The sequence below is a fragment of the Poecilia formosa genome, unplaced genomic scaffold, assembly GCF_000485575.1.
Source record: "Poecilia formosa unplaced genomic scaffold, Poecilia_formosa-5.1.2 Scaffold9, whole genome shotgun sequence".
NCBI lineage: Eukaryota > Metazoa > Chordata > Actinopteri > Cyprinodontiformes > Poeciliidae > Poecilia > Poecilia formosa.
In genome coordinates, this window is record NW_006799948.1 from 4,730,581 (window position 1) to 4,758,040 (window position 27,460).

Here is a 27,460-nt window from a genome sequence, read left to right on the forward strand (position 1 = left end):
GCAGCAAATTTCAATTTCTTTTCAAGGAAATAGTTTTTTGATATCTTCACCAACAACCTGGGATGGTTGGTTGGGGATGAGTAGCATCAGACTGTGGAGATTCTACTCACAATTGATGGTGAGAGTTCAAACTAGATCAAGAACCGGGTCGAGTTTAATATGAATGTTGGTGTTCCAGCTGACTGACAATTCTAAACATACACCCAAATGATGCAAACCAAAGTATTTTTTTTTTTAATTTGCAAATAAGAATGATCAAAACCTTTGGAACTCTAACGTGGGAAGTTGGTAGAGATATTCCTCAAAACGCTTGTGGGATCAGTGGGCTGAATGCAAAGCGACAAAGGCTTAAATGTGCAGAAAATTAAATCTAAACCACGTCGTTTTGTTTCTACCCCTTATATACTTCTTATGTTGGATTTGCATAAAATAAAATAAAAAACTAAAGCAGTAGTGTGAATATCTTTGCAGGTGGTCTATTGCCTATGCAAGAGCTTTACTTGTGTGCCATCAGTGCAAAGTACACAGTCTTTAAATGTAATGTAACTTGTCATTATGACACAGCGGCAGAAATAAAGCCTGTCCTGTTTCACATAGGGTTCAGTTTGGTATTTTAATTAGATGGAGCTGTGCACAGTGGGCCCTCTGTCATGCTAGTTTAAAGTGAAGAGTGGAAAAATGAAGTGATTGACAACTTGGCCATTCTCACAGTACAGCAGACCTTTTAGATACAACTTTAAAGGGGAGAGTGGGATGAGTGTATATTGTAAAATGTACGTTTGTCATTCCCTCGTCGCAAAATGCACGTAGAGCGCTGCTTTGATTTTTTTGATCCATGTTTTAGGAATCCTTGAATCTCTTGTGGTATGCCTCTCACAAAAAGGTTACTTGATTGCGCTATAAAATGTCACCATGTACCTGGAAAATACGTCATATAAAATATGCGCAACATAATCAATCACCCCCCCTTTTGGGCTGGAACCCATTCAGATTTAAAACAAAATAAGATCTTGTATTAGAAATACACATTTACCACATTATTATGATATGATCGCACTTTTTCAACCCAAACACAGATGCAAAAGCTGCATGGATTAGATGGCGGGAAAAAAATTCAAGTGTTTTTTTTTTTTTGTAGAAGGTAATGAGGCACTTATGATCAGTTAGCCTGGGCCCAATTAGCTGCACTGATACAATGTGGTAGACGGTCTTGTGTCAGGTTTTTATTTTTTATTTTTATGTTGACCGTCTTCAACGTGTTTGAAATGTGTGCGGAATATGTGTGTGTGGAAAAAGTGTTACTGGAGGTTTTAACAAGCTCTCAATAAAAAGACACTAAAGAAAACCCCACATTTTTCAAGTGCAAAGATTTTAGAAAAATCTTACACATTTCTCGGCTTCCTTTGTCACTTTTGTAGCAGAATTGTGTTCCTAAAGAAGACACCTTTCTGAACTAAACCAAGTCAGAGCTTAAAAAGCTGTAATTGCTGTAACTTCTGTCTCGGTACCTTTTGGTAGGGCCACAAACCGATGGTTTTGATATTGTCCTCCAACACAGACTGTCAATGTTTTTTTTACACCAAGTGGCAGAAGAATGCACTTATTTGAAATAGAGATGCGGTGTAGAAAAGTTTAAAAAGTTTCTTAAACTTTCTTTGTAGCTCTGGTCTTTCTTTTCTTCTAACAACATAACAAAATATAGGAGGTAATGTTTTTTTGTGTTGAATTACTGTAATAATAAGTAGTACTGGTAAGTGTAATAAGACTTTTCTGTCATAAAAGAGCAACTAAAATTTCAAGAATGCTGAATTAAGTAATTTTTCGATTAATGTTGGGTTTTTCTAGAAAACTTTAGAAACTCTTAGTAATTGCCAAAACTACAAACATTTCACCTTTTAAATGAATGGAAATAACCTTCCCTTAAAGTCTGAGTTTCTATATACGACTTATTCCTTTGTACAAAATAATTTGTGTTTTGCTTTAATTACTTAGTCAGTGCTTTTCTTTTGTTTTGCTGGTGTTCTTTCCTGAGAGAAGCTAGCAGTGGAATGATTACCGCCAATAACTCTATGTACAGTTTGTTGAGCTTTTATGTAGAAAGTACTCCTGGTCTAATTCTTCTGTTACTTCCTGTCCTCTCACCCTCCCCCCCTACGTGGCTGAAGCAGATAGCTGCCCATATTGCGCCTGCGAGTGGCTCCTCTTCACAGTTGCCACATGTTTGGTCAGGATAAAACATTCCTCTCTGACATTGTTCATGCAAGCGGACGTCTGTTTCATGATATACTGTTTGCAAAGCTATTTTTGGTGAACGTATCAAAGGTTTTCTTTTTTCCCTTTTTATCATCAAAAATGTTGCATTGGAAGGCAATATCAATTCAGTTCAGAATATATATGTCAACTTAATTCCCAGAAATGTAGAGATCTATCCATTATTTCATGACCATGTAAACAACTAATTCAGTTCATAAGGTTAAGGACATCCAGCTAAATGCATTTTCATTCAGTTTGATGAAATCCCTCCTTTTGCAGAAACCCAATAATAGATGTATTGTCCACAGTGAAGAAAAACTGTTAAAAGCGAGTTGTTTTTCTCAGAGTGAGGATTCCTGCCAGAGCAGTTAAATTAGCTTAACAAAACAAAATTGTATATCCATTTTACACCCAGTATCAATCATTTCTTTACTATAATTAACTGCTTGTCACACCAACTCCCCATCCAGACCAGAAGGTTCTGACGTTGGGGTTTTAAACGGGTCGGCTCTACCTCTGTTGGGTTACAGTAGCTCTTGTCTCTGAAATTGGCCGAGATCCCCCAGGCAATTTGAAAAGTCAAACTTGCTTCCAAAATATTTGCTTTAAACCAGGCCACTTGCCAAGGACACCCTTGCTTGTCTTCAATCAGCTTGCTTAATGATGCGACGCTTAAAAGGGCAAAACGGTAATAGCAAGAAGAGCGTGGACCGATGAAGCAAAAATATGAAGGAGAACATGCATAAAAAAAAAAAAGAATGAAAAGGGAAAAGGGTTGATGCAATTCTCTGAGTTTGCTTTAATTAAGGCTGGACTTAAAATAATTAATGGGCAAAGCGATGCCAATATCAGGCAGCGGCACGCCATAATTGATTGTTAAAACCTTATGCTGCGATAAAGGGAGTCTGAAGCCGTGTCGATGTTGAACTGCATTGCCCTCCACGTCAGTCGCTCAAGAGAAGATTTTCATCGAGTCACAAACAAGACCCCATGGCAACAAGCGACACAGGACTTTGTTCCTCAGTTCAGTCGCTGAGCTTCTGTTTGCTCTTTCATCTGCCTCTCCTCCTGAAGGCCAGTGTTTGTTCTCAGTAATGTGGAGTTCTTTTTTCTCTCTAGCTTTTTCAATTGTCTTATTTTCACTTAATGTTTTTTTTTTTGTGCCACATCTTCCCTTGTTTCTCTCCACTTCATCTCTTTGTCTCTATTGGCGAAGTCAAGGTTGTTGTTTGCCAGAGCTCTTTGATTTCCACACCCTTATTCTCGCTTCTGGGAACGAAAACAGTCGCTGTAGATTCAGATGCTGTATTACGACAAACAGCGTTTCAATTCTTGGTTTATCAGACATTAAAAGCTAGTATTTTCCCCATTAACACTTTTCAGTCATTTATGAACGTAGCCTAAAAGTATTGTATTTTTCACAGGTATTACGAATTGATTAATGGCCGGCATAAGCATCCATGAGTTCTGTTTACTGATAAAGGATTAGCATTGCATCATTGATGATCCTCAGGGAAACAGGAAATTTCATAACATCTTGTCAGCAGTTTTCTCTACTTCATCATTATTCATACAAAACAAAGGAGTTTAGAAGTGAAGCCAAAATGTGTAAATATTACGGGGTTTTTTTTTTCTTCTTTACTGTGACTTTTAGTTTTAGCACGTTTAGCTGCATCACCTCAAATCTAACCTAAATTGACTTAAACAAGTTTTCACACGTCGACCACAGGCTGACATTAAATATGCTTCCGTGGGACTTTAAACACAAAATAGGACAATTATGAAAATGTAGAAAAACGATGCATTGTTTTCTCAGGGTTTTTTTTTTAAAACCAATAAAAATCACTTGTATTTGGCCTTATACACCAGAATATATTATCCTCTAACAAGTTGTCTTCAGAAATCATATAATTAGTAAATAAAGTGGGTGTGCAGTTTAATTTCGGTATAACAGCTGTTCTCACAGGATTGATTAAAAAACTTAAGTGAACACAAAATAAATTAGGTAATTTAATGCCAATAAGCACCTTGTTTTTTATATTTTTTGGTCTTGGCTTTAAGTCTTCTGTAATAAGTACGCATGTAGATATTTGGTAATTTTCATTGTTACACTACACGTTTAGTTTCATTATCTCTCTTTTGCTTTCCGTCTTCTCTGTTGCTGCATTGTCCATTTGCATTTTCCTTTTGTTGAGTCATTCTTGAGGTGGGTTCTGTTCTGGTTCTTCCATTCAATCTATTAGATTTTCCACCGTTGTGTCAGAGAGTTTTATGAGAAGTAATTAAGGATTTTGGGTACCGCATGCATTGCTGAGCAGATGTTACTTTTGACGCGTGTGAAAGTTGGTGGAGGTCACGTTGATCGCATCAGCCCACGGAATCTGAAGGCTCTGCATAAAATTAAAATGTGCTTTATCTGCACTCATCTCATTCTTTATTAGTGCGACGTGTTTGCAAGTGACATTTTGAGCACACACCACGTCAGGCTAATTATTTACATTAGAGGTAAACGCCACAGCCGTCGCACGAGAGAAGACGGCTCCCTTCGCACCCATTAATGTGCGGTCGAACTATTAAACCCCCTGTCACCGTCAGCCGCGCGTCCCACGAATTACAGTCTTACACAGACAATGAGTAATGGGGACTTTTACTGTACATTGTTGGATGGCGGCGGGGACTGGAGCAGTGAATAATGCCTTAAGCGGGAGCTTCTGGACCCGGCCGTGCTCGCTGTCACGTAGCAGCCATTGAAGTGGCTACGTCCTCATTAAAGCCAAACTTGGGGTTTGTTTTAACCAGGAAGCTTCAGATACTTGTGGCCGGATTAGAGACGACTGTGTTTTGAAATTCTGCTGACATATATCTTATTGTAAAATTTTGAATAACAAAAATTTCTTCTTATCCACGGGCAGCTCTGTTGATGTTTGTGGCTTCTTTTAGACGTTCTCCTTGCCCGACCTGGCAACTTAGCTTTTAGTTTTCATATTTAGATTATGAATTTAATAGTCCTTTTGTCAAATTACTTTCAGATAGAAAAATAACGTTACAAGTTAAAGATGACCTTAAACGTAAATCTTCCAGACATATAAACAATTTTTGAAGCTCAGCTGGAAAACACAATATTGCACCTTTTATGATTCTTTAGGGAGCATTATTTTTCTTTGGACTGTTATTCAGTTTTTTCTGTTCTTCTGTGTTCCTCTCTGGTCCCTTGAATCTCTTATTTCATTTTGTGAGCTGTGAGTCATCCACCTCACCAGGTGTGAAAATAAGTTGTTCTTTCTCCATCTGTTCCTTTCTAATGCAGCAATACACTTATATGCGCATCGCCGCCACTCGTTCCAGAGCAGACCGCTGACGGAGGTTTACCTTGCAAACAAAAAAAAACAAAACAAACAAAAAAAAAAAACAATTCCTGGGAAAAATAGAAATGAATTGAGTTTACTCTTGGAAATTCACACAAAATCATTTTTACTTTATCTGTAAAAAAAAAAAAAAAAAGACAAATCAGATTCAAATGTCTTGCATGTGTTCGTGGAGCTTTATGAATGTTCCTTTACCTTTTTGAATTCCTTTTTGCGTTGACCTTAAATTAATCTTTTTAAAGGCAGAACTTCTTGGGTATGCTTGCACTCACTCGCCTCAGGATTTGCTGTGCTGTCCTCAGTGTGATCACCTTGGCCCCCCGAGGGCATCTGTGTGCTGCTACTGTTAGGCTGGATGAAAACTAATTTGACTCTGTGCAGCCAACGTGAGGGTTTGTTAAAGTGAAAAATTAATTCAATAAAAAAAGTTTTAGTTTGGACTGATTAAAGTTTTAATGAGCATTCCAGTATAAATTAAATTAAATTAAAATGTACACCACAACCCTAAGCCCATCTAAGATTGTTATTTTACTGTCATGGTTAAAAGAAAGTAAACCACCTTAATTTTAGGTTTTAATGTATTTCTGTGTATTTTAAATAATTTGGCCTTTACCATGTTGTATTTAAGTCAAACTACTAATAATACATAGAAACCTTGCTGAGAGTTTTGGGATAGTTGGAGCTGGATTGAGATTTGATGCTGGCAACGAACCAATACTAAAACTCAATCTTGGAATTGTTTGATATATAAATAGTTCATCTAAAAGTTAATTATCTGGCTTCATAATTCCATTCTTCCATTTATTGGAAAAAAAAAAATCTGTAAAATCGATCTCAACTATTATAAAGAAATTAACCATTATTCTAAGTAAAAGCCTGCAGTGCGGCAGTAATTTTTCTCTCTCTCCACTTCTTGTCTTACTGTGCTTATCAACTCTGAATTTTTCAGTGCCAGAGTGCCATTTGACAGCGTTGTGCATTTTTGTCTGTCTCTTTCTCTCTTGATCAATGTCTCTACAAGTAACCTTCCTCTTCTGTTCTTTGCACTTACAACGTCCCGAAACAACAATTTTTGTGTCGCTTCCTCCCTCCCTGCCATCGCTCGATTGCTTTTCTCTTCTGGCGATCTTCCATTTTTACCACACTTGTCCTTTACTCCTCCACCTCCATATTATATACACCGAGGGTAGCACTCGCCTGATAAGCCCCGTGTCTTGAGAGCTTGTCAGCCGTGTCAGGATTGTGGGTGAAGCCCGTCATTACATCTGTCCTCCTCCAAACTACTCTCTGAGACCTACCGAGGCCCTGTGGGTAGTGTTCAGTCCACTGCAGTGTGTTGTCTGAGGATTTCTGCTTTTTTTTTTTTTTTTTTTTTTTTTTTGCTATGCCTTTGTTCAATATTATTTTGGAGAATTGATTCGAACTGACAAAAAACAAAGATTTATTGAAACATAATTTTATTGACACCTCGGCAACAGAACACGTCGCGGTTTCAGTGTCTGCAATCTGGATGACTTTAGTGGACAGTAGCTGACGGTATGACTGCCAACTCTCAGGTGAATTAATAAGAGTACATATTTTGGAGGGAGCTGCTGTTCTTCGAGAAAGCGGCTCTGAAGGATGAAGTTGTGTTGCTGTCTGGTCCCACGATAGTCAAACTTTATCCAAACTCTTATAATTTTGTTGCCTGATGTGTCTCTCAGTTCACTTGCAGTAGTGAAGACATCAATGTACATACACACTTTAACATCGATAGTGTGGTCACCTCTGATTTTTTTGTCTCTTAGCCATTCTATCCCATATCAACTTTTGCGAAAGTGGTTCAGTGGTCTTGGATCTCGGCGTATATGTGGATCTTGTGGAAGACATCACTGTAGTATTAGCTTAGGTGGTCAATCTGCTCTGTGTGGTCTTGGTCAGCATTAAAACTTGCTATACTTGTTTTGGCTCGAGTGATGTATATATTCACATTCGACCAAGAAATCTGTTTCTTTTAGAAAATGTTTGGTTTAGGCAACTTAACAGTTATTAGTTCTAGTCAGAAGAAACATGTTAAGATTTAAATATGATGTTAAATATAAATAATGTTGAGCTCTACTGTAGCTTATTGTACTTTGTCTTGATCTGCATCACATTGAAACAGAAAGTGATTTATTTTGTGTCACTGGTATATTCTGGATATTTTCTCAGTATGGGTGAAATGTGTAATATTCACATCTTCTCTCTCTTTGCATGCATCTCTTGTTCCAGATGTATATCCAAACTACCACCCTGACAATCTCCCTCAGCCTCTCTGCCTCCGTATCTCTGGGGATGCTCTACATGCCCAAGGCCTACATCATCCTCTTCCACCCGGAGCAGAACGTGCCCAAAAGGAAACGTAGCTTCAAGGTAAGCTGCTTTTAAAATGTACCAACCTGAACTTATGTTAACATAGAATTGGTGTCTCTGTAAATGATACACACATACAATCAAAGAGAAAAGCAAAAGAAATTGAGAAGTGTGAATCTTGCCCACATTCGCTTGTTTGGTTGACGAACACACACACATCCGGTGTTTCTTGGTGTTGTAGGGAAAGAGAAGACAGAGCTGCTGAAACGATATGAGGCTGCCTGGGATGATGGATTAGCTTCACTTTTCAAGCAGGTGTCGGGATTACATTCGTTGGTGCACAGAAGCCCAGACTGGGGATTTAGTCCAGTCAGTCACAGAGATGGACACGAGGCAGAAGAAAGGGAAATTAACAAATCGGTGCACATAGTGCACAAGTATTCGTATGCCTTTTGCCACAAACATCCATGCATCGTTTATAATTTAATAAACCAGCAAAAAGATAAATGGTGTTTGTATTCTATAGCCCAGACAGTCATCTACAGAAACAACTTCTGCAAGTCTGTGAACATTAATTTATAGTTTTTATCACAGATTTTCAATTGGATTAAACCATCATAGTTAAAGTACCAACAGTTATTTGTAAAACGCTGGACAATTTAAGCAACTTTATTTATTTTTTACAGGCAATAGTCACAGCAGCCACCATGTCGGGAAAGCTGACCCAGAAGGGAGGAGACAGGCCAAACGGAGAAGTCAAGACCGAACTGTGTGAGAGCATGGAGACCAACAGTGAGTAAGAGAACACCAAACTTTTATAACTACACATTTAAAAAACTTTACAGATTAAAATAGAAACAGGGACTTCACATTTATCATAGAGTAGTGTTTTTTAGTCCTTTGTTTCAGATGTTTCTCCAGTCCAAATGAGTTTTCTCTAGAAAACTGGCAAGTGCCACAACATTTTTCCTGTGTTGGTTTGCTTAGCTTAGTTATTCTTTTGAGCTAATGTTAACTTATTTTCAAGGTTTGCAGTGTCTCTCAACCCTGGTCCTCACCGCCCCCCTGCTCTGCATGTTTTAGATGTGCCTCTATTCCAGAACAGCTGATTCAAATGATTGCATGACGGCAGGAGGGAAATACCTAAACCATGCAGGACAGGGGGGCGGTGAGGACCAGGGTTGAGAAACACTACTCTAGAGGTGCCAACAGATTTTCTTCCATATAACAGCTTCTAACAGGGTGAGCAGACCCTGACTTTTACAGGCAACCGGTTGTAACAAATTTTATTTAGGATCTTAGTGCAAAGGGTGTTGAATATAAGACTTTGTTTTATTTTGTAACAAGAAAAATTATGAATGTGTATGAATGTATAACAACATATTGGTTAGGCACCTTTGGTGCTGCACAGACTTTAACAGAGAATGCTTGAGGGGACATGAGACGCTGCACTCGTCGAAGCCTCCACAACTCGGGTGATGTGCGGACGTGATGACATTGCTAATGATCTTAATACTTTAGTTTAATGTTTCTCCTTCTCTTGCAGCTTCGTCAACTAAGACGACATACGTCAGCTACAGCAATCACGCCATCTGACGGGACGGGTCTTCTAAGGAGCTGAGAAACAGAGGAGGAAGTGTGGATCGGGGAATAAACGGTGAATGCACAGAGCACCCAACGGAAATCAAGCATGAGACATTTTGTATTCGTTACCCATCAAAACCACAGAGGTGGGACCTCAAACAGCCAGTCAGTGTGCCTGCTTTGCTGCTACTCTCAGCTCATTGGTCCTGCCATGAACTTACCTGTTTAAAGGAAAAAAAAAAAATCCATCAAGTGACATACCACAAGTCAATGGACAGCAAAAAACACAAAAAAAAAATTATAAAAATGAATATCTTTAACAAAGGTCTGAAGATGTGTAGAAATTATATATAAAAGGGCAAAGGTGGGGCTGAAAACCAGATTTAACAAATTACATTTTAAGATATTTAAAAGAGAAATGTATGAGAAAATCTATGAGACTCAAAGTGTTTGTTGTTGTTCTCTACTTGTAAGTATTTTTGTGGTTGTGGCAATTTTTTCCATTCTCGTCTCACCGTTGTCTCTGGATCGCCCTTGCATAATGAGATGAGTGTGTTTCCTCCTTCTGTCTTGGCGATCCGGGTTGTAGCCTTGGGTTACGAACCTGTAAAATGCCATGGTTGAAGCATGCCCGTTTTTATACAAAAAGGAGATTTATTTATAATAAAGGAATGTTTTGCAAATGTGTAGATTTGTCGTCATGTTTTTGACAAGCACTGGATGATTAGTATAACTAACTTTACCTCACTCATACTGAGCAGCAGCAGAAAATTACTTTTTAACTGGAAGAAACATCCAACTTAACAAAAACATGAGTATGTTCTAAGAAAACTGGGTAACACTTTAGTTGAAGGGGGGTGAATAAGACTGTCATGACATGTCATGAACATGAATAAGTCTTCATGAATATATACGACTGTTGTCATAAAGCGTCTTTCGGTAAATTATGACACTTTTACATACAAAGTTGACATTATTCAAAATGTCTTTGTTATGACAACTTGACATTAACCAAGAAATCATTACTGTTTAAACTTTACCTTTATTAACATAAAGTTACCTAATTTTTAAAGTGCAATCAGTAATACTTTTATAACAAATTTATATCAGTAATGATTTCTTGGTTAATGTCAACTTTGTATTAAAAGTGTCAATTTACCGAATGACGCTTTATGACAACAGTCATAAATATTCATGAAGGCTTATTCATGTTTATGACAGTGTCATGACAGTCTTATTCACCCACCCCTTCAAATAGTTACCGAAAACTGTGGTGGTAGTTTGTAAAATATGGATCAACTGACTTAGTAAATACATTGACATGTTCATCCACAACAGGATGTTAAAACCAGAAGTCAACATAAGCAAAGCAGTCTGTGGCAATAAGGCTATTGTATGTCAGCAGTGTGTGTGTTCGTATGGAAAAGAAGCACAAACTGTCACAGCCTCCTACCTGACCAGTATGGACGTCCTGGCTGGATTTCACTTGCTCGCCCTCCTTCAAACCTCAAAAGGGTCACCTGGCCTGCAATGAAATGAACAGAAGTAAAATGTACTGCTAGTTAACACAAATCAGATGCAGATACATCATAGTATCAATTGAATTATTGGTAATAACCAATAATTCAATTTCAGGTTTAGGTTTCATATTATGCACAGCATAAAGAATTTAGCTTACCAAATTAAACTCACTATACACGTTTAAAAACTTGAGTTTTTAACTATTATTAACTGTTCAATGCATGACAACCATCATGGCGCCAACTACCATCACTGGTAGTTGAAATCTAAAAACAGAATAAAAGTGGATGAAACAAGTTGAACCCAGTAGCAACTTTGTGTCCAATTCTCACTTTCACTAAACAATAGGGATAATGTCCTATCAAGGGACAAGGAGTGAAAAAGAAAAAGGTGAATCAAGCTGGTGGAGTGAGCATACAAGTAAAGCCACATGCTCAAACAAATATTCCTGCAATTAACACCAACAAAGAAAAAAATAGTAGTGTTTTGTTTTTTGGTTTTGCAGGAATGAAACGGATACTCATGTTAAAGTAATGCCCAGAGTTGACAATGGTAACCACGGGTTACCAAGGAGACCGACACTTCTCAAGAATTTCTCATGGCTTGAAAATCAAATCCAATGTAAAAGTAATCTTCCATTCAATTCTACCTAAAAGTGTTCCAACCAACTAACAATCCTGATGATGTTGAACATTAGGTATGTGATGAACAAGGTGGTAAAATGACACATGGTATAGGCTTAGTATAGAATGACATTGAAGTAAGATTGCACATAGCACATTAGTATATATGTATTATGTTGAAAAAGCAGCCAGTTAAGACATTGGCTGGGAGGACAACGAGGAGGACGCCAACAGCGACGAAGATGTATATTAATGAGGTAAAAAGACATGTAGTACAATGTCAAATGAAACAGTATAGTATGTCAAAAATGAGAAAAATACACATACTATAATGTTACCTCAAAAATGTGGTAAAATGACACATGGTATAGGCTTAGTATAGAATGACATTGAGGTAGTACATAGTATGTTGAAAAAGCAGCCAGTTAAGACATTGGCTGGGAGGACAACGAGGAGGACGCCAACAGCGACGAAGACGTATATTAATGACATATAGTACAATGTCAAAAGAAACAGTATAGTATGTCAAAAAGGAGAAACATACACATACTATAGTGTTACCTCAAAAATGTGGTAAAATGACACATGGGTTAAATAAGGCTTACATTGAAAATGAGGTACAATTTCTCAAGAGGTAAAATGACACCTCTTGATGTAGAAAATTAAGCATGACGTCTAAAGTGACACAGACATTGATAATAAGCCAAAAATAACACATAGTAAACTATGATACCAAAGGAGACGTAGTAAACTATGACGACAAAAATGAGAGAGTTTAATGTGGCGTCACAAATAAGTTCTCTGTCTATAACAATGCTGCACCTCACCTTGTGCCTTAACAATCTGCTTTTAATCTGTTAAACCTTATTAGAATCTCTTCACGCAACGTTCCCCTTTCCCTAAAAATGTTGTGGCTACATTAAGAATGCATGCTTTGGTGCAGAGAAGAGAGCCCAGGTGCGGTGTCTGTGACAGCCCATTAGGGGATTTTGTTTTCGTTGTAACAAGGTGTGGATGTCTCTGACTGGAGTAAAGCACAGAAGCAAGAATATATTTAAAGTATGTGTTGATGAAGAAAAAGCATCTCTTGAAAAAGCTAAACTTTTTGGGGGATTTGATCATGTAGAAATATTTCACACTGAAGACGGAGGCGCTCATCTCATCTAGATGCATCCATTTCTTCATACAACACAAGAGCTGCGGGCTTAAAAACATGGAAATTTATAAATGCATAAAAGCAATAAAAATATATTTTTGTTGTTGAGGTGCGATGTTCCTCAAAACATTTTTTTGTTGTTTTTGGAAAAAAATAAAAAATAAACTATCCATTTAAAATGACTGTCTAAGCTATTGGTATCTGCAGTGTGGATATGAGACCAATCTTTCAATGAGTGACCGGCCAACTATAATTACTTTAACAGAACTACATTTCTCAAAAAATGCTCCACCGTGGCTGAGATCATCCAAATCCACAAAGACTTAATCAAAATTCCTTAATGAAAAGCTCACTTAATCTGAAAAATGTGCGATCAAAAAACAAAACAAGAAGAAGGTTCAACAACAGAAAAACGTTCACAAACATCTGGCTCAAGAGTAATAAATCTCAAAGCAGGATTAGACCTTTGTCATGCAGCAGACGTCCTTATCGTGCTTTCTGTAGCTCCAGCAGTGGGCAGCAAATTTATTTTCCGTTTGACAAAAACAAAAAATAAGTTAACCTTTCAGAGTAATCCTTAACTGCCTTTAAATGAAAAAAAAAGAAAATCTATACATATATAAACAAAAACTAGTGTCACCGTCATAATTTTAACAACTGTGGACTGTAAACGACTGACCCGATTTTTATTTCCTACATAATTACTTTTTTTGGCTTGCTTCTAAAATGATTTCTATTGTTTTTATTTCTGCACTAATTATCCATTGTTTTCTTCCTCTTTTTTTAACAGTGTTGTTGCTTTTCGTTATAGGAAAACATAATTATAGTGGACTAAACCAATTGGAGTAGAGCAACTTGAAGCAAACTAATGCCAAGTTTCCTTCCTGCAAAACACTTCATTCACCTAAATATTTGACTGTATATACTTTTTTTTTCCTGATTTTTTTGTAAGGTTTTCAGCATTTAAAGATGCCAGGTATTCTTACGAATATAACAATAAAAGGAATTCAGCCTTTGTTTTTGACATAGCTGTGAAATTCACATAGTATTTAAAGTTATCAAAGGCCAACTTTAAATAACACCTTTTCACTGATTCAGACTTTTTTTTTTTTTTATCCAAGCTCTAATTTATCATTTTGATTTGGTAGAAGGTAAAACTGTGATTTTTTTTTTTCTGGATTTATTCACTTTGACCTTATGTCAAGGATAATTTTCACATTTCAATGCGTCCTTTCCCACAAAGGCCTGTTTGTTCAATTGAGCCTGACAGTTGTGTAACTGTTACAAGTTTCTAGCATATTTTTCAGGTTGCGATTTTGAAAGGGAAAAAAAAAAGAAAGAAAAAAAGCAATTTGCAACAAATGATTAGATTTGTGCTCGGCAATCAAGCAAAAGGCTCATAATCTGTGTGCATTCATCATTTTTCCAGATCTTTCCAGCCTTTGAATATTTTAATAACTGTCTCAGTTTTACCTGCAATATGTATTTATGGAATACTGATGGCACTACTGTCATTTACTTTAATAATTATTATAACGTGATTTTCGATTAAGTTAAAGATTTGTTTAAAAATGCCACGCATTTTGTCATCATACATCAATACTGACCCAATACCTAAAAGTAAAGTGAATTTCTTTATTAATAATCAAAGTATGCTTACATATCAACTTTATTTACAGATTGTTTCATTAGTATCATGAAACAATCAATAGACGTTAGATCTTCCATTCCTCAGCAGACAGGAATTGTTTTTGCTATGGTAAAACTCCACTACACACAAAGTGTGGATTTTAAGAAACACACCCTCCCTCCCATTTCAGAGGAAGTCATGTGTTTCATTGCACAATTGCAAATGCTAATTTTGTGCTTTGACTCAAGTTTGGCTCATCCAGAGTAGCCAACCATTTCAGCCAGCATGTTTTGCCCTTTAAGCTTCTGTTTGGCTGGAGCTCACATTGTGCTTTGTTTTTTGTTGTTCTTTGACAACACTTTCTAAAGTTTTAGCATCAATCACATGCCAATCTGAAGCAGATGTCAGTAACCCCTCCTGATGAAATCCATAACGTGTCAAGCAAATGAAAGGCTGCATCATTTAGCACTTGTCTGTCATCAACACTTGGAAGTCAGAGTCATCTGGTATTTTCAGAAGGAAACCAGATGGTGCCAGACTGTCAACAGGATGGATTTTGTGCTCTCAATTAACACCATCAGATGAACATCAGTGTCAAAGCACAGGTGATAGAGTATAATCTTTAGAATGTGAGTTTATTATAGAGACGGTTCTGACAAGTGCAACATCTATCTTTTTTTAAAAAGCAATCAACTTGTACACATGCAGTTCCAGTCTGAAAATTACAGCCAGACAACACTGGCATCGATTTGCTACAGTTTCGCCAAATTCAACTTCATAATTTACATTTGCGCACAAAGAAATTGGTTCTCCAAAACCAAACTTTTAGACTCAAATGTACAACATTTCAGAGATCAAACAATCAGCAAACGATCATGTTCTACTTATTAGTTGCAAACACTGATTTTGGTTCACAAAGATTAACAAAATTTGTAAAACCTAGTGTTCTGTGCTTTAAACAGCAGACAAATACCTCAGTTTCACATAAAATGTCATTTGAACATGTTGGATCGTCTATGTGAATTTTCTAACCAAAGCAGCATTTCTATTGAAGAAAAACCTGCATAGTCAGATTCACATATTGTACAGGCAGTTAGGATTGACTGGACCTTCGCATAGCAACTACTGCCCAACATTATATACTTCTAACCATCACTTTAACCATCACCTTGAAAATCCTGCAACCTTTTCAGATAAAGACATTTCCACATAACTCTACTCTGAACTAAGGGAGAACAAAAATATATTCTGCACATCTCAGCCATTATTACTTTCAAATTAAGGGAACCAACAGGTAGGTACTGGTGGTTTTAACGTCAAACATGCAGATTCTCTCCAGCACAGAAAAAAAACCATAGCGTTCAACAGAAACAGCAGGATGTTACAAAAGGATACATTTATGTACCAACTTTAATTGTATTCTATCCACAAAGGACTTGCATGACAGGCAGAAGTCTAAGTTGCTTCCTTCCCACTAACTCCGTTTCTAAACATAGATTCCACTTGTGAGGAATCTCAGAGAACAGCGGGAGAGTAAAGAAAGGTCTTCTGTTTGCAAAAGGCCCACTTAAATCGATTGTGTTTATGTGAGTTGTTTTTCTGTGAATGGAGAGGTGATGTTACAGGAACACTCTGGATGCTGTTGCCATGGTATTCAGACATTTTCACACAGTCAACGAGCCCTGCACTATTTATGAACATTATTACTTTCCTAGAAATGACCGTTGTCACATTAAGACCACACACTTAAAACAAATTTATTTGGATTGGATAGCTCACTATAAACTAGCGGATAATTGTAATATCCGTGGATAATTAAAATTGTCTAGTTCTTTTTTTCTTTTAAATACCTCATTCGAGGTATAAATACATTCCCGTTCTAGATACTAAAATATTTGGCAATTTGTTGCAAATTAGGTTAAGCTCAGACTTGAACCGTCTCCATCCACAGAATGTTTTGATTTTTTTTTTTTGCAAAATATTTTTTACCAAATATTTAGAATCAGTAATTAATGTGCTTCTGTTTAAAGAACAGAAACACTTAGTTTTGAAGAATCAAAACTCAAGTTTTGAAGAAATTTTATCAGAGTTTTAACTGCTAAAACTCTTAACCGCAAGAATGTTAAATTGCTACATTGTTATATTAAGTGAATAATGTTGATCTGACATTAAGAACTAAAAAGACTCAAAGTCTTGTAGCAAAGGACAAGCTATGCATCAGATGTAAAATTAGAAGATAGTGTGATAACTTCCACTGATTTTAGATCAGAGTGATCTGAGTGTTTAACCCAAACAGATTTTTCTTTATGCACTTAAGCAAATGAGCTGAGACACTTTGTTTCAGCTCACCAAATTAAAGGCAAAAAAAAGCTATCCAAACAAACCTGATCCCTGTGTGAAACATGAAACGGTGGGAAACCTTCACAGGAGCGGAAGGTAATTATTCCAAGAGTGCATCAATAACTCATCCAGGAGGTCATAAAAGAACCCAGAACATCATCTAAAGCCCTGCAGGCCTCACTTAATGAGGGTAAAATCAATGTTCACGAAACAACTAGAAGAAAGAGATTGGGCAAAGACGGCATACATAGAACCAGTACTAACTAGAAAGATGGCCCATTTCAAACATTTCAGAAAACAGCCTCTCTAAAGTTGCATGTCAGTCTAAGGGTGCTTGCTACATTAAGCAGTAGACTATTTGCCCCAATTGCTCAAATCAGGAAATCTGCTCTCTGCCAGAAAAGTTTTGAGTTGTAACTTTATGCTAGAGAACCAGAACAAGGATCCAAGCAAACCAGTACGTTTGTGCAGGATGAATGCATTGGTACAGCACTGTAACTCTTTAAATCCAATGACATAAAAAGTTCTGCTTCAAATTATTGTTAAAGAAATAAGCTCATGTATTTGTTAATTTTTTACCACTCTAAACATCAAACTTTCCAATCTTTTCCTAAGCAAGCAAGTCGTCTTCTGACAAGAGGAACACTTTCTAGAACTGTGGTACAAGTAAACCAGGTGTGTGTTTTAGTTCAATTAGACTTTGAAAATGCTTTCTGCTTTCTAAATGCCAGAATGACGTGTTGAATCTTTTTTTGAGAGATTTTTGTGGTTTACTTCATTCAAATCAGACTTTTACATAATATTGCAAATGTTTTGGGTGCTTTTCCAATAGTTTGCTGGAGTTTTGGACTATTCCTCAAGACAGGCCTGATGCAACGGAGTCCGGTTTGTAGGACACCTTGTTTGGTGTTTGAACTCTTTCAGTTTAGAGGAAGAAGATCAGAGTTTAGGTTTATATTCCTAACGTCACTTTGCAAATTTAGTGGTATGCTTAAGGCGAGTGTCCATTTGCAATATACGTTTTCCATCCAACTTTCTGCCTGATGTCTTAAGATATTGCTGAAATATTTTCACACAAGGTTCTTTCTTTAAGACCCTGTTTTCCTCAGGCACAGAAATCTTAGTCTAAACATCTAAACTTGAAGAAAATAGAAAAAACGGTGACTATTCCTACCTGACATAACAGGAAAAATAATGTCTGTAAAAATATTTTGCTAATGCTATGCAAATACCTAGTTTCAACTGTGCTTTTGGATTTAAGATATCATTCCCTTTATTTCCCTCCTGTTTGTCTTTGCTTTCTTGTGAACAGAATTTGCATTAAGAAGAGAATTGCAAATTTTTATATGTTGAATTCGGTGTTGTATTTAGCGTAGCAGTCTGGCTTGCGTGTGTATGTGCAAGTGGATGTGAGAAAAATATTTTAAAACTTTCAGCTTGCTGTAGCAAATGAAACTTTCTCCTTGCTTCAGACTGAATTGCAACAACAAATATATTTGCAGGTAAATTTACTCTTGAACACTGGCAACAAAAACAAACAAACAAAAAAAAAAGATATATATAATAAATTCAGAAACATCAGCGCAGATTCCAAGCTGAACACATTTTTGTGGTTTCTTTTTTGATATCCTTATTTCTGTTCTGGTTTAGGATGCAGAAATTCACCTGTTGCTCTGCGGGGTTGCGGGCAGAGTTACTTTGACTTCCACCCTCCCTCCTAACTCCCCACCACCACCATTTGAATTAATCTGTGCACAGTTATTTTTCTCCCAGTCCTTTTCCATGCATTTGTTTGTGTCTACAGTCGAACCCCGGTGAGTAAACGGGACGCCTGGGAGAAATGGCAAACGACAAGAAATGTCTCAGCCGTCAATCAAGAGGCTCCCCATACTCTCACGCTGCCGAGGCAGAGGAGGAGTGAGAGAGAAATCTAAAACGCTTCCATCCTCTTAATGAGAAAAGGCCTCCACGTGGGAGTTGGGGGTGCTTAAGGAACGGAACAGTGATTTTGAGAAGGAAAACAAAGAAACAAAAACATGGTGGAGATGGGGGAAAAAAACCAACAAAAAAAACCCAGCTCGCATCTTGGTGTTCTAAGGATTCTCAGGCAGTGTGTGAAACCTCCCAGCCGAGACTTTATCGTAATTAGCTTTGTCAGATGGCCTGCGCCAGGGGAAGTTATTACCTTAAATAGACACACCAGTGGTACGGATCCTGGTTCCTACAGATGTTTGGATGCCTGGTAAAGATACAGCTGGCTGACACCTGCGTCTGCGCTTTTCCAGCTCCGTGAGCCTGATTACTGATGCAGAGTTAAAATTGATTCATTGGGAGTTCAACAGGAAAACACACGCACACACACACACACACACAAAGCTAGATATAGGGCTTGTTCTTATGTTTGATTAAATGTGGGAAAAAATGACAGAAAAGTACAGAATAAGACAGAAGCTAGACTTAAAAGTAATTTTTGAGTCAAATTTCTGGTTAGTTTGATTAAATAGTTCGAAATCCAACTCTCTTTAAAACATAACCTGGGGCGAGTTTTATTTGAGGGTGATTCAGGACAAAAACCAAAACAAACCTCTTAAAACAAAAGGTTAATTAGTGCTTAATAACGCGTGTAGTGCAGTGCCCTTTAAACGGAGCAGCTGAAATAAGCGGCGCTGGTTTTTGGTGCAAGTTAAATTTTCAACTCAGTATTAGATGTCATATATATATGATCTCAGAAATGCTAAAAATGTGGCAGAATAACCCAGAGATACAAATCGCTAGATATTTAACAATAGTAAGATTATTTGCTTTTTGTTTGAAATGTAGATTCAAATAAGCTTAACTACAACAAACACCACAAAGATGCTTAAAGTAGTCTAGATTTTATAGAAATATTCTGGCATAGAAATGAGTCAACTGTATTAACAGATTTTGTTTATCGTCTTACTTTACAGCCTCACCATTTCTGCTCTTTTCCTCCCATTTACAGATCTTTGTTTTGAGCTAAATTCTATCTGGCATGAACCATGAAAGTTTACAACAAAAAAAAAAAATGTTTTTGTGCCTGAAGCAGATTTAAATTAGGGTAAAAAGAATTTTTTGGCATAGTTTGTCACAAAAAAAATTAGCAGAACTTTGTTTCTTTTGATGAAATAAAGATCCCAACATTATTTCTCATATGGTCCTCTATGTTGATGCAGGTACATGTGGAAATGAGACTCTGCAGCATGTACGCAAATGCAGGCCCATGCAAATTAAGCTGGTTAGAGATTTGCCACTCGTCCGATAAACCTAAATAGTTTACGTTCACCCTGCAAATGAATCAAGAACATGTACCTGAGTTGAAGCCTGTGCCGCTTTTTGTTTTCCAAATTGTTTTTGGCAGTACGGCAGCGTTGTGATTAACTGCACAGTTGCTCCAACACCTGCGCCAATCAAATCCATCTCGGCTCACGACTGATATAAAGGAGCTCCTGTCGCTGAGGCGTGGTGATTGGCTTGTCATAATTGATCCAATAGGAGCTGAGGTCTTGTTCATGGTCCAACACTTTTGATAGCTTAATTCATTAGGACAGCAAAACACTTTTGGGGTAAGGCTATAAAATGATGACGAATAAGTTTCTTCTTAAAGTCTGTTTGGCTGTGAACACAACAGTTTGACCTCAGTCACATGAAATAAGTCTAGATTTTGCTATAATTTTTATTTTCTTGGGATTTGGGCTTGTTTTAACTGTGTGGGGCCCAGTTTAATTTTAAACTCCTGTTTTATTTGGGTGCGACTCCTTTATGATAATAAATGTGTGCAACAAGCAAGTCCCAACAGTGGCTGTAATATGCGATTAATAATGCATTTTTAGTTAAACTGTTGTGAGAACATTTTTGGTCTCCATGTGCTCAAAGGACAAACGACTCAGTCGTTTTGCACTGCAATTAGCATTGCTATCACAAGAAGATTAAAACTCCCTCCTCCTTGCCTACACTACACTAGAATTAAGATACTCATTTGATGCAGTGTAATCCAGTGTGCTTTTATGTCGCAAAGTAAGGTTTGTAAAGTAAACCTTTACAAACCTTTGCGAATAAATCAAGGTGATTTATTAGCAGAAAGCTTTAAAGTCTGCAAAGTTACGTCGCTGCCAAATGTTTAGCTCCCGTTCTATAATTTGCTTCTAAAAAGATCAGCCTTCAGTATGTATCAGACCACTTAGCCGTAAAACTCTGCCCACCAAGAGGTAAAATCCCCTATAAATTCTAGCAAGTGATTAATTTGACTAATAAAGCAGGAGATAACACTTACAAACCCTTGCCCTTCTCTTTTGGTATCATAACAGGACATCTGTCGCTGAAGGCCCAGATTATATATACACAGCGTTAAGGTCACATGTTGACAAGATTTTAGGGTACAAGGGTGATAAGTCTGTGGCTAACACCTCCGAAAGCAGCTGCTGTGCTGACTTGTGCTGTTAATAGCCGCTGTGTTGCTCTGCCTGCATAGTGTTAGCATCTGGCATATGGCTCGCTAGAAGATAGCTGCCCTTAATCTTGTAAAAGGGAGGCAGAGGGAAGGGGATCGCATTTATTTTCAGAGAGAAGAAGGAACTGCTGCGTAGAAGAGGATAACTTGACAGAGGATAAATGGCGGAGTAAGGACGGATGAGAGATTACAAACTGACGGTATCTCGGGCTTGAAAGATTCATACAAAGTCACGCATCTGTGATTTGGTTTCCTTATGTTTTTCACACTCTACATGTGGCTTCACGCTCCCTGGAAGGACTTGCAAATGGGGTGATGGCAGAGCAGAGAGGGATAAAAACACCCCTCCTGGGTTTCAGCTTGCTACATTGGTAGCCCACTTTGTCTCTGATTGCAGCTTGGTGCATGCGGTTAACATCTGTGGTAGCATGTGGCTGTATACATATTAACCAGCACACTAAGCTGTGCGGAGGGAGCTGAGGAGGTGGAGGAAGAGGAGGAGCGGGTGTCTGAACAGGCCCATTGTGTGTGTTTCTAGTTCCTACAACTTCTGCACAAATATGCTAAATTGTTCAGTTTATTTGTCCCTTTAATGCAATACTACCAACTCTAGACTCTTAGCAAAAAGCACTTTTCTAAGATATTGTTTTATATTGTTGCGTAATTATGACTATGGTGAAATGTCTGACTCACAGGTTACTTGTGCACTGGTCATTAAAATACATAAATAAATTATTACATAAATTAAGAGGAAGATGTGTGCTACTTTCTAATTTGTTGTACAACACTCGGGTTTCTGAAGATGGAACGCATAAAATCTCCAAAAACAAAACAATCCTACAAAAACCTGGACTCACAAAGTTTAGCTGGACTTTGTGAGTCCAGCTAAACTCACAAAATAAATAAGATGAGCACTTAGAAGCGGCAAAGAAATCCATGCTAACCGATCTGCAACTCGGATGGGAGAATGGTTATAAAGTGAACACATCTGGATTAGATAGCAAGAAGAAAGGACACTCATGGCTTAATTATTGTTTAGATCAGAAAGAATCGGGAAACTGGTCAGAGTTGATGGGAAAATAGGCAAAGCAGGGTTTCCCCCAGTGCTTTGCTAGCCCCGTCGCCAGGCTAAGCGTCGCTTGTTTACGTTTCTAGGAAAATTATTTTTTTTTTTTTTTTTTTAGAGCCGGGCTGCAAGCGCTAAGGCTGCAAATGCTAAGCAAAGCAGATTTATTCCTAAAGGGTTTATAATAGATAGGTTTATAGTTTATGCATTTAAAGCCGACAGCACGCGAACTAATCATTTGTTTGTGGATAACGAGCAGCGCTAACCTGATCATGCAGGTTCAACCTGGTGAGGAGCTTTAACGCTCTCCTCTGAGTCACGCATCACACTGATTATTATTCTTGTTCCGGTTACACGATGCATCAAACCATATCAAATGCGTTGTCTACTTGGAGTTAATGCGCGTGGCCGCACGGAGATCTGAGAAACTCGTGACCGTCAGACACGGTCGAGTCCCATAAACTCGACCAACCAAAATAGTTTCTGTGACGCTCATTAAAAACTCAACAGACACGAAATGAAACAGCTACTAAAGCCACATTGAATTAAATCTCCCGTTTGTTGCGGATCTCTACGTAGTGTAGCAGATTACCTCATCATGCAGGGCCGGTCCAAGGCTGTATGGGGCCTTGAGCAGAATCTGACGTAGGGGCTTCTTTTGTTCCTAAAAATATCAGCACCTCTAACAGCTTCAGTGTTAGATTTAGTGAAATATGGGAGAAGGGAGTAGTTTAATTGGTCTTAAAAGCAGTAAGTTATAATTGCAGTTTATTAATTTGTATTTGTAAATTCAAAGATTAAACTCACAGCATTAGATTGTTACTATGGTAACAAAACATAGCAACAAAGTAAACTTGCCAGCTCCTTAAAATCTTGTATTTAAATGTTAAACAATTTAAAATCATTTATCTATGCCTAAACAATTGAATAAAATTTAACAGCATTGATAATCTCAATAAACAAATGTTACATTTGTATATCTGTGGTCTGTTTTAAAAAAATTATGTTTATGGGGCCCCTGAAGCCCTGGGGGCCTGATGGAGCCGCTGACTTAATTTGGATTAAACAGAAGTGCAAATTTGTTGTTTTAATACTAGTTGTGGGTTTAAATAGCATTTCACTNATGGGAAAATAGGCAAAGCAGGGTTTCCCCCAGTGTATTATAAGCCTGGCGGCCCGCCATGCTTTGCTGGCCCCGCCGCCAGGCTAAGCGTCGCTTGTTTACGTTTCTAGGAAAATAATTTTTTTTTTAAAGCCGGGCTGCAAGCGGGGGCTGCAAATGCTAAGGCTGCTTTTGCAGATTTATTCCTAAAGGGTTTATAATAGATAGGTTTATAGTTTATGCATTTAAAGCCGACAGCGCGCGAACTAATCATTCAGTTGGCGCCTCTGCACATTGCCTCGCGCGCCGCCGCCGCTGCTTTACTTCAGCGGGATCGCGCGCGCCTCCTTTCACTCAAACTGGACACAGGCTGACCTGTATGGATATTTACGTAAACCCACTGTGAGGAATTATGATCCTTTGCAGAAACTCTGGGTAAGAGTTTAAAACCCGCTGTGTTAGCTCTGGTTGCGCATCTCTAATTCAGAGGCGCGTTGTGGAGCGTTGAGAATGATTTATCTTTGTGAGCGAACAATAATATGGGGCGTTTACATCTCAACACGCTGCCCAGCGTGTGGCTCTGTGTCTGCCTTCCCTGTAAAGTTTATGTCTGTGGTCCCGGTTGGCCGGAGCGTTTGTGGATAACGAGCAGCGCGAACCTGATCATGCAGGTTCAACCTGGTGTGGAGCTTTAACGCTCTCCTCGGAGTCACGCATCACGCTGATTTTACACTATTTTATCATTATTTTTCCGGTTACACGATGCATCAAACCATATCAAATGCGTTGTCTACTTAGAGTTAATGCGCGCGGCCGCACGGAGATCTGAGAAACTCGTGACCATCAGGCATGGTCGAGTCCCAGAATAGTTTCTGTGACACTTATTAAAAACTCAACAGACACGAAATGAAAGAGCTACTCAAGCCACATAGCAGCATTGAATTAAATCTCCCGTTTGTTGCGTAGTGCAGCAGATTACCTCATCATGCAGGGCCGGTCCAAGACTGTATGGGGCCTTGAGCAGAATCTGACGTAGGGGCCCCTTTTGTTCCTAAAAATATCAGCACCTCTAACAGCTTCTGTGTTAGATTTAGTGAAACATGGGAGAAGGGAGTAGTTTAATTGGCCAGCCTAAAAAGCAATAAGTTATAATTGCAGTTTATTAATTTGTATTTGTAAATTCAAAGATTAAACTCACAGCATTAGATTGTTGCTATGATAACAAAACAATCCAACTATGAATATTGTTCTTTGAAGTTTTACAAAGTAAACTTGCCAGCTCCTTAAAATCTTGTATTTAAATGTTAAACAATTTAAAATCATTTATCTATGCCTAAACAAATGAATAAAATTTAACAGCATTGATTAATCTCAATAAACAAATGTTACATTTGTATATCTGTGGTCTGTTTTAAAATATTTGTGTTTATGGGGCCCCTAAAGCCTTGGGGGCCTGATGGAGCCGCTGACTTAATTTGGATTAAACAGAAGTGCAAATTTGTTGTTTTAATACTAGTTGTGGGTTTAAATAGCATTTCACTGGAGATCTTTTCCCGTAACATATAATTACACAGTAATGCTTTTACATTTCCTGTCAACTTAATATATTTTAATACAGAAACACGGTGGACCGCTGGTGGACCGCCCCAACACCCCGACCACCGAGCTTAGCAAGTTTTCTGGGGGAAACCCTGCAAAGCCAGATATTGGGCAATCCTGGAAGAAAAGATGCCCTGAACCGGGAAAGACTTCAGACCTTTCAGGAGGAAGACAAATGTCAACACACAACTCAATCATTTAGATAGAACCATATTCAAGTTGAAATATGCCCCCCTCCCCACCCAAAAAAAGGCTAGATTTAAATCCAACTGAGAATCTGTGACAACTTTAAAAGTGCTGCTCTCCATCTATTCTGACTGAGCCTTGATGTATGATGCAATAAACAATTGACACATTTTCTTTCTCCAAATGGGGAAAGCTGGCACAGACATACTGCAGAAGACTTGCAGCTGTAATTTCAAGCAAAAGGTGGCTCTACAAGCTTTGCCCATCTGGTGAGAGAGAAATTACCAATTGACTCAGGGGAACTGAAAACAAACACATTTATTTATCAGAAAAAAAGCAAAAAAAAAAAAAAAAGCTTGAAAACAGTGCATGCATCTTTATCTATGTAATTATTCACCACATTCAGTTGGTCTATCGCAGGAAATCCTTATGCAAGCTGACGTTTACAGTTTACATAAGAAAATGTATAAAAGGTTCAAGTACTGTGATTACCGCAAGGCATTTTTAATTACCGTGTTCTAATTGTACGTCTCCGCCTCACTGATTACATGCCACAGTAAGTTGTACATGTTGTGCACCTGACTACCACCACTGAGCTTAGGTGTGGCAAACACCCAAAGGTGTCTGCTACACCAACTGGAATGACTCACCTCTGCTAATAGACGCTTTAAAAATAGTGTACTTTAGCAAAACGAAACACCAACTGCGTTAGGGTGCAGAAGGACGTGACGTAAAGTACAGAAAATATCCATAAAAAATGGGTTAGAGAAAAAAAAAAATGTTACGAGAACAAAGTTTCAGGAACAAAAAGCAAATCTTCAAAAAAAATAAATAAAAAATACATGACTGATTTCTTTCCAGCTCATTTGTTCGGTCCAGCTGCGAGAAAGACATTTCTGCTTCCATGTGCTTGACAATAGAAAATAATTTTAAATCACCCGTATGTCTCCCCGATGATAAACGTAATTGCTTTTCAGACTCCACTTTTCCAGTGAGTTGCTTGACGGTGGAAATTGAGCCGATGCACAAGCTCGTCCTCCATCACGCATGCATGTTCCTGCCATGGGTTTGTCGCTTTCGCTTGTTGCGCGGTACATTAGTTGACTTTGTTGCAGTTTCTGATGCTGACCTTAATCAGCATCAGATTCCCGTAATGCTTTTACATTTTCTGTCAACTTAATATATTTTAATACAGAAACACGGTGGACCGCCGGTGGACCGCCTTGACACCCCGACCACCGAGCTTAGCAAGTTTTCTGGGGGAAACCCTGCAAAGCCAGATATTCATCTTAAAGGATGAATAGGCAAAGTTGAGGAGAAAGACTCAACCAAATAAAGTAAACTAGTTTTCTAATTACTACATTTTTATGCTTTATACATTTGTATCTTTATTCCAAATTTCTGTGCATCCAAAATTAGGAAAATTTAACATTGAAATTAGCTAATAATACTACAAAAGTGACAACTTCATGGGCAAAGCAAAAACATTAGAGAGCTCTGTAACCTTTTTGAATCATACCACAACAGTGGCAGCACCAAAGTCCTGTACATATTTCTGTATAAAATACTGAAGACTGTGCAGTGATTTAACCAAATTTCCATTTAAAATATATTTTCTGTTCATTTAAAAGAGGAAGGAAGTCTGATTTCAGTGCCAGTGTAAAGTGGCAAGAAAACTTAACTCGCAAGTTAAGTTTAGAGGAATGGGTTAAAGTCACACTCCCAAAACAAAATCGAAAGTAGGGGCAGTAGGGTGTCCCAGTGGCTCACATGGGAAACAGGACAGAATGAAAAGCTTGAATTTAACTCGTTAGTTTATCATCACAAGGTTGATTTGAATAGGTTGCTTTCAGTGGCAGTAGATCACGAAAATTAGAAGTAGAAAAACATAAAATTAAAACCACTTTAAATATTAATGAATTTGGGGGGGGAAATTCATGTTTTTAGCTTAATTTAAAAGGACAGCATTCAAAATACACACTACATTAAGTGTAACTGCTCTGACTTTTACTGTGTCAGGGTTGAATGAATGGATTTGTTAAATTTAATCACTGGTGACATGTTTGCGCCGCGCGTTTCTCCTCATGTTTTGGTGGTTTTCCTCTTTGAGAGATGAAGGAAATTCTGCAGTGACCGCAGCTTAAAGTGCTTTACCTGTTGTGCATCGCACTGCAGGTCAATAGGTTCAAGTCAGACATCAGCAGGTGCTTGACCCGCATTGCAGGCGAATAGAGAA

General features: G+C 38.0%; 1 protein-coding gene across 8 annotated transcripts in view; it reads left to right on the forward strand.

Moving 5' to 3' along the window:
* Positions 1–10,222, forward strand: part of grm8a (glutamate receptor, metabotropic 8a) — a 255,278-nt gene extending 245,056 nt beyond the window's left edge. For 7 of the 8 annotated variants that reach the window (XM_016664539.1, XM_016664552.1, XM_007540084.2 and 4 more), the window contains 3 exons: positions 7,869–8,009; positions 8,636–8,741; positions 9,496–10,222. In XM_016664539.1, the coding sequence (XP_016520025.1) occupies positions 7,869–8,009; positions 8,636–8,741; positions 9,496–9,545 (297 nt within the window). In that variant the 3' untranslated portion in view covers positions 9,546–10,222. Of the gene's footprint in view, positions 1–7,868; positions 8,010–8,635; positions 8,746–9,495 lie in introns of all 8 variants that reach the window. The other variant, XM_016664554.1, reaches the window with a different exon arrangement.
* The last annotated feature ends 17,238 nt before the right edge of the window (positions 10,223–27,460 follow it).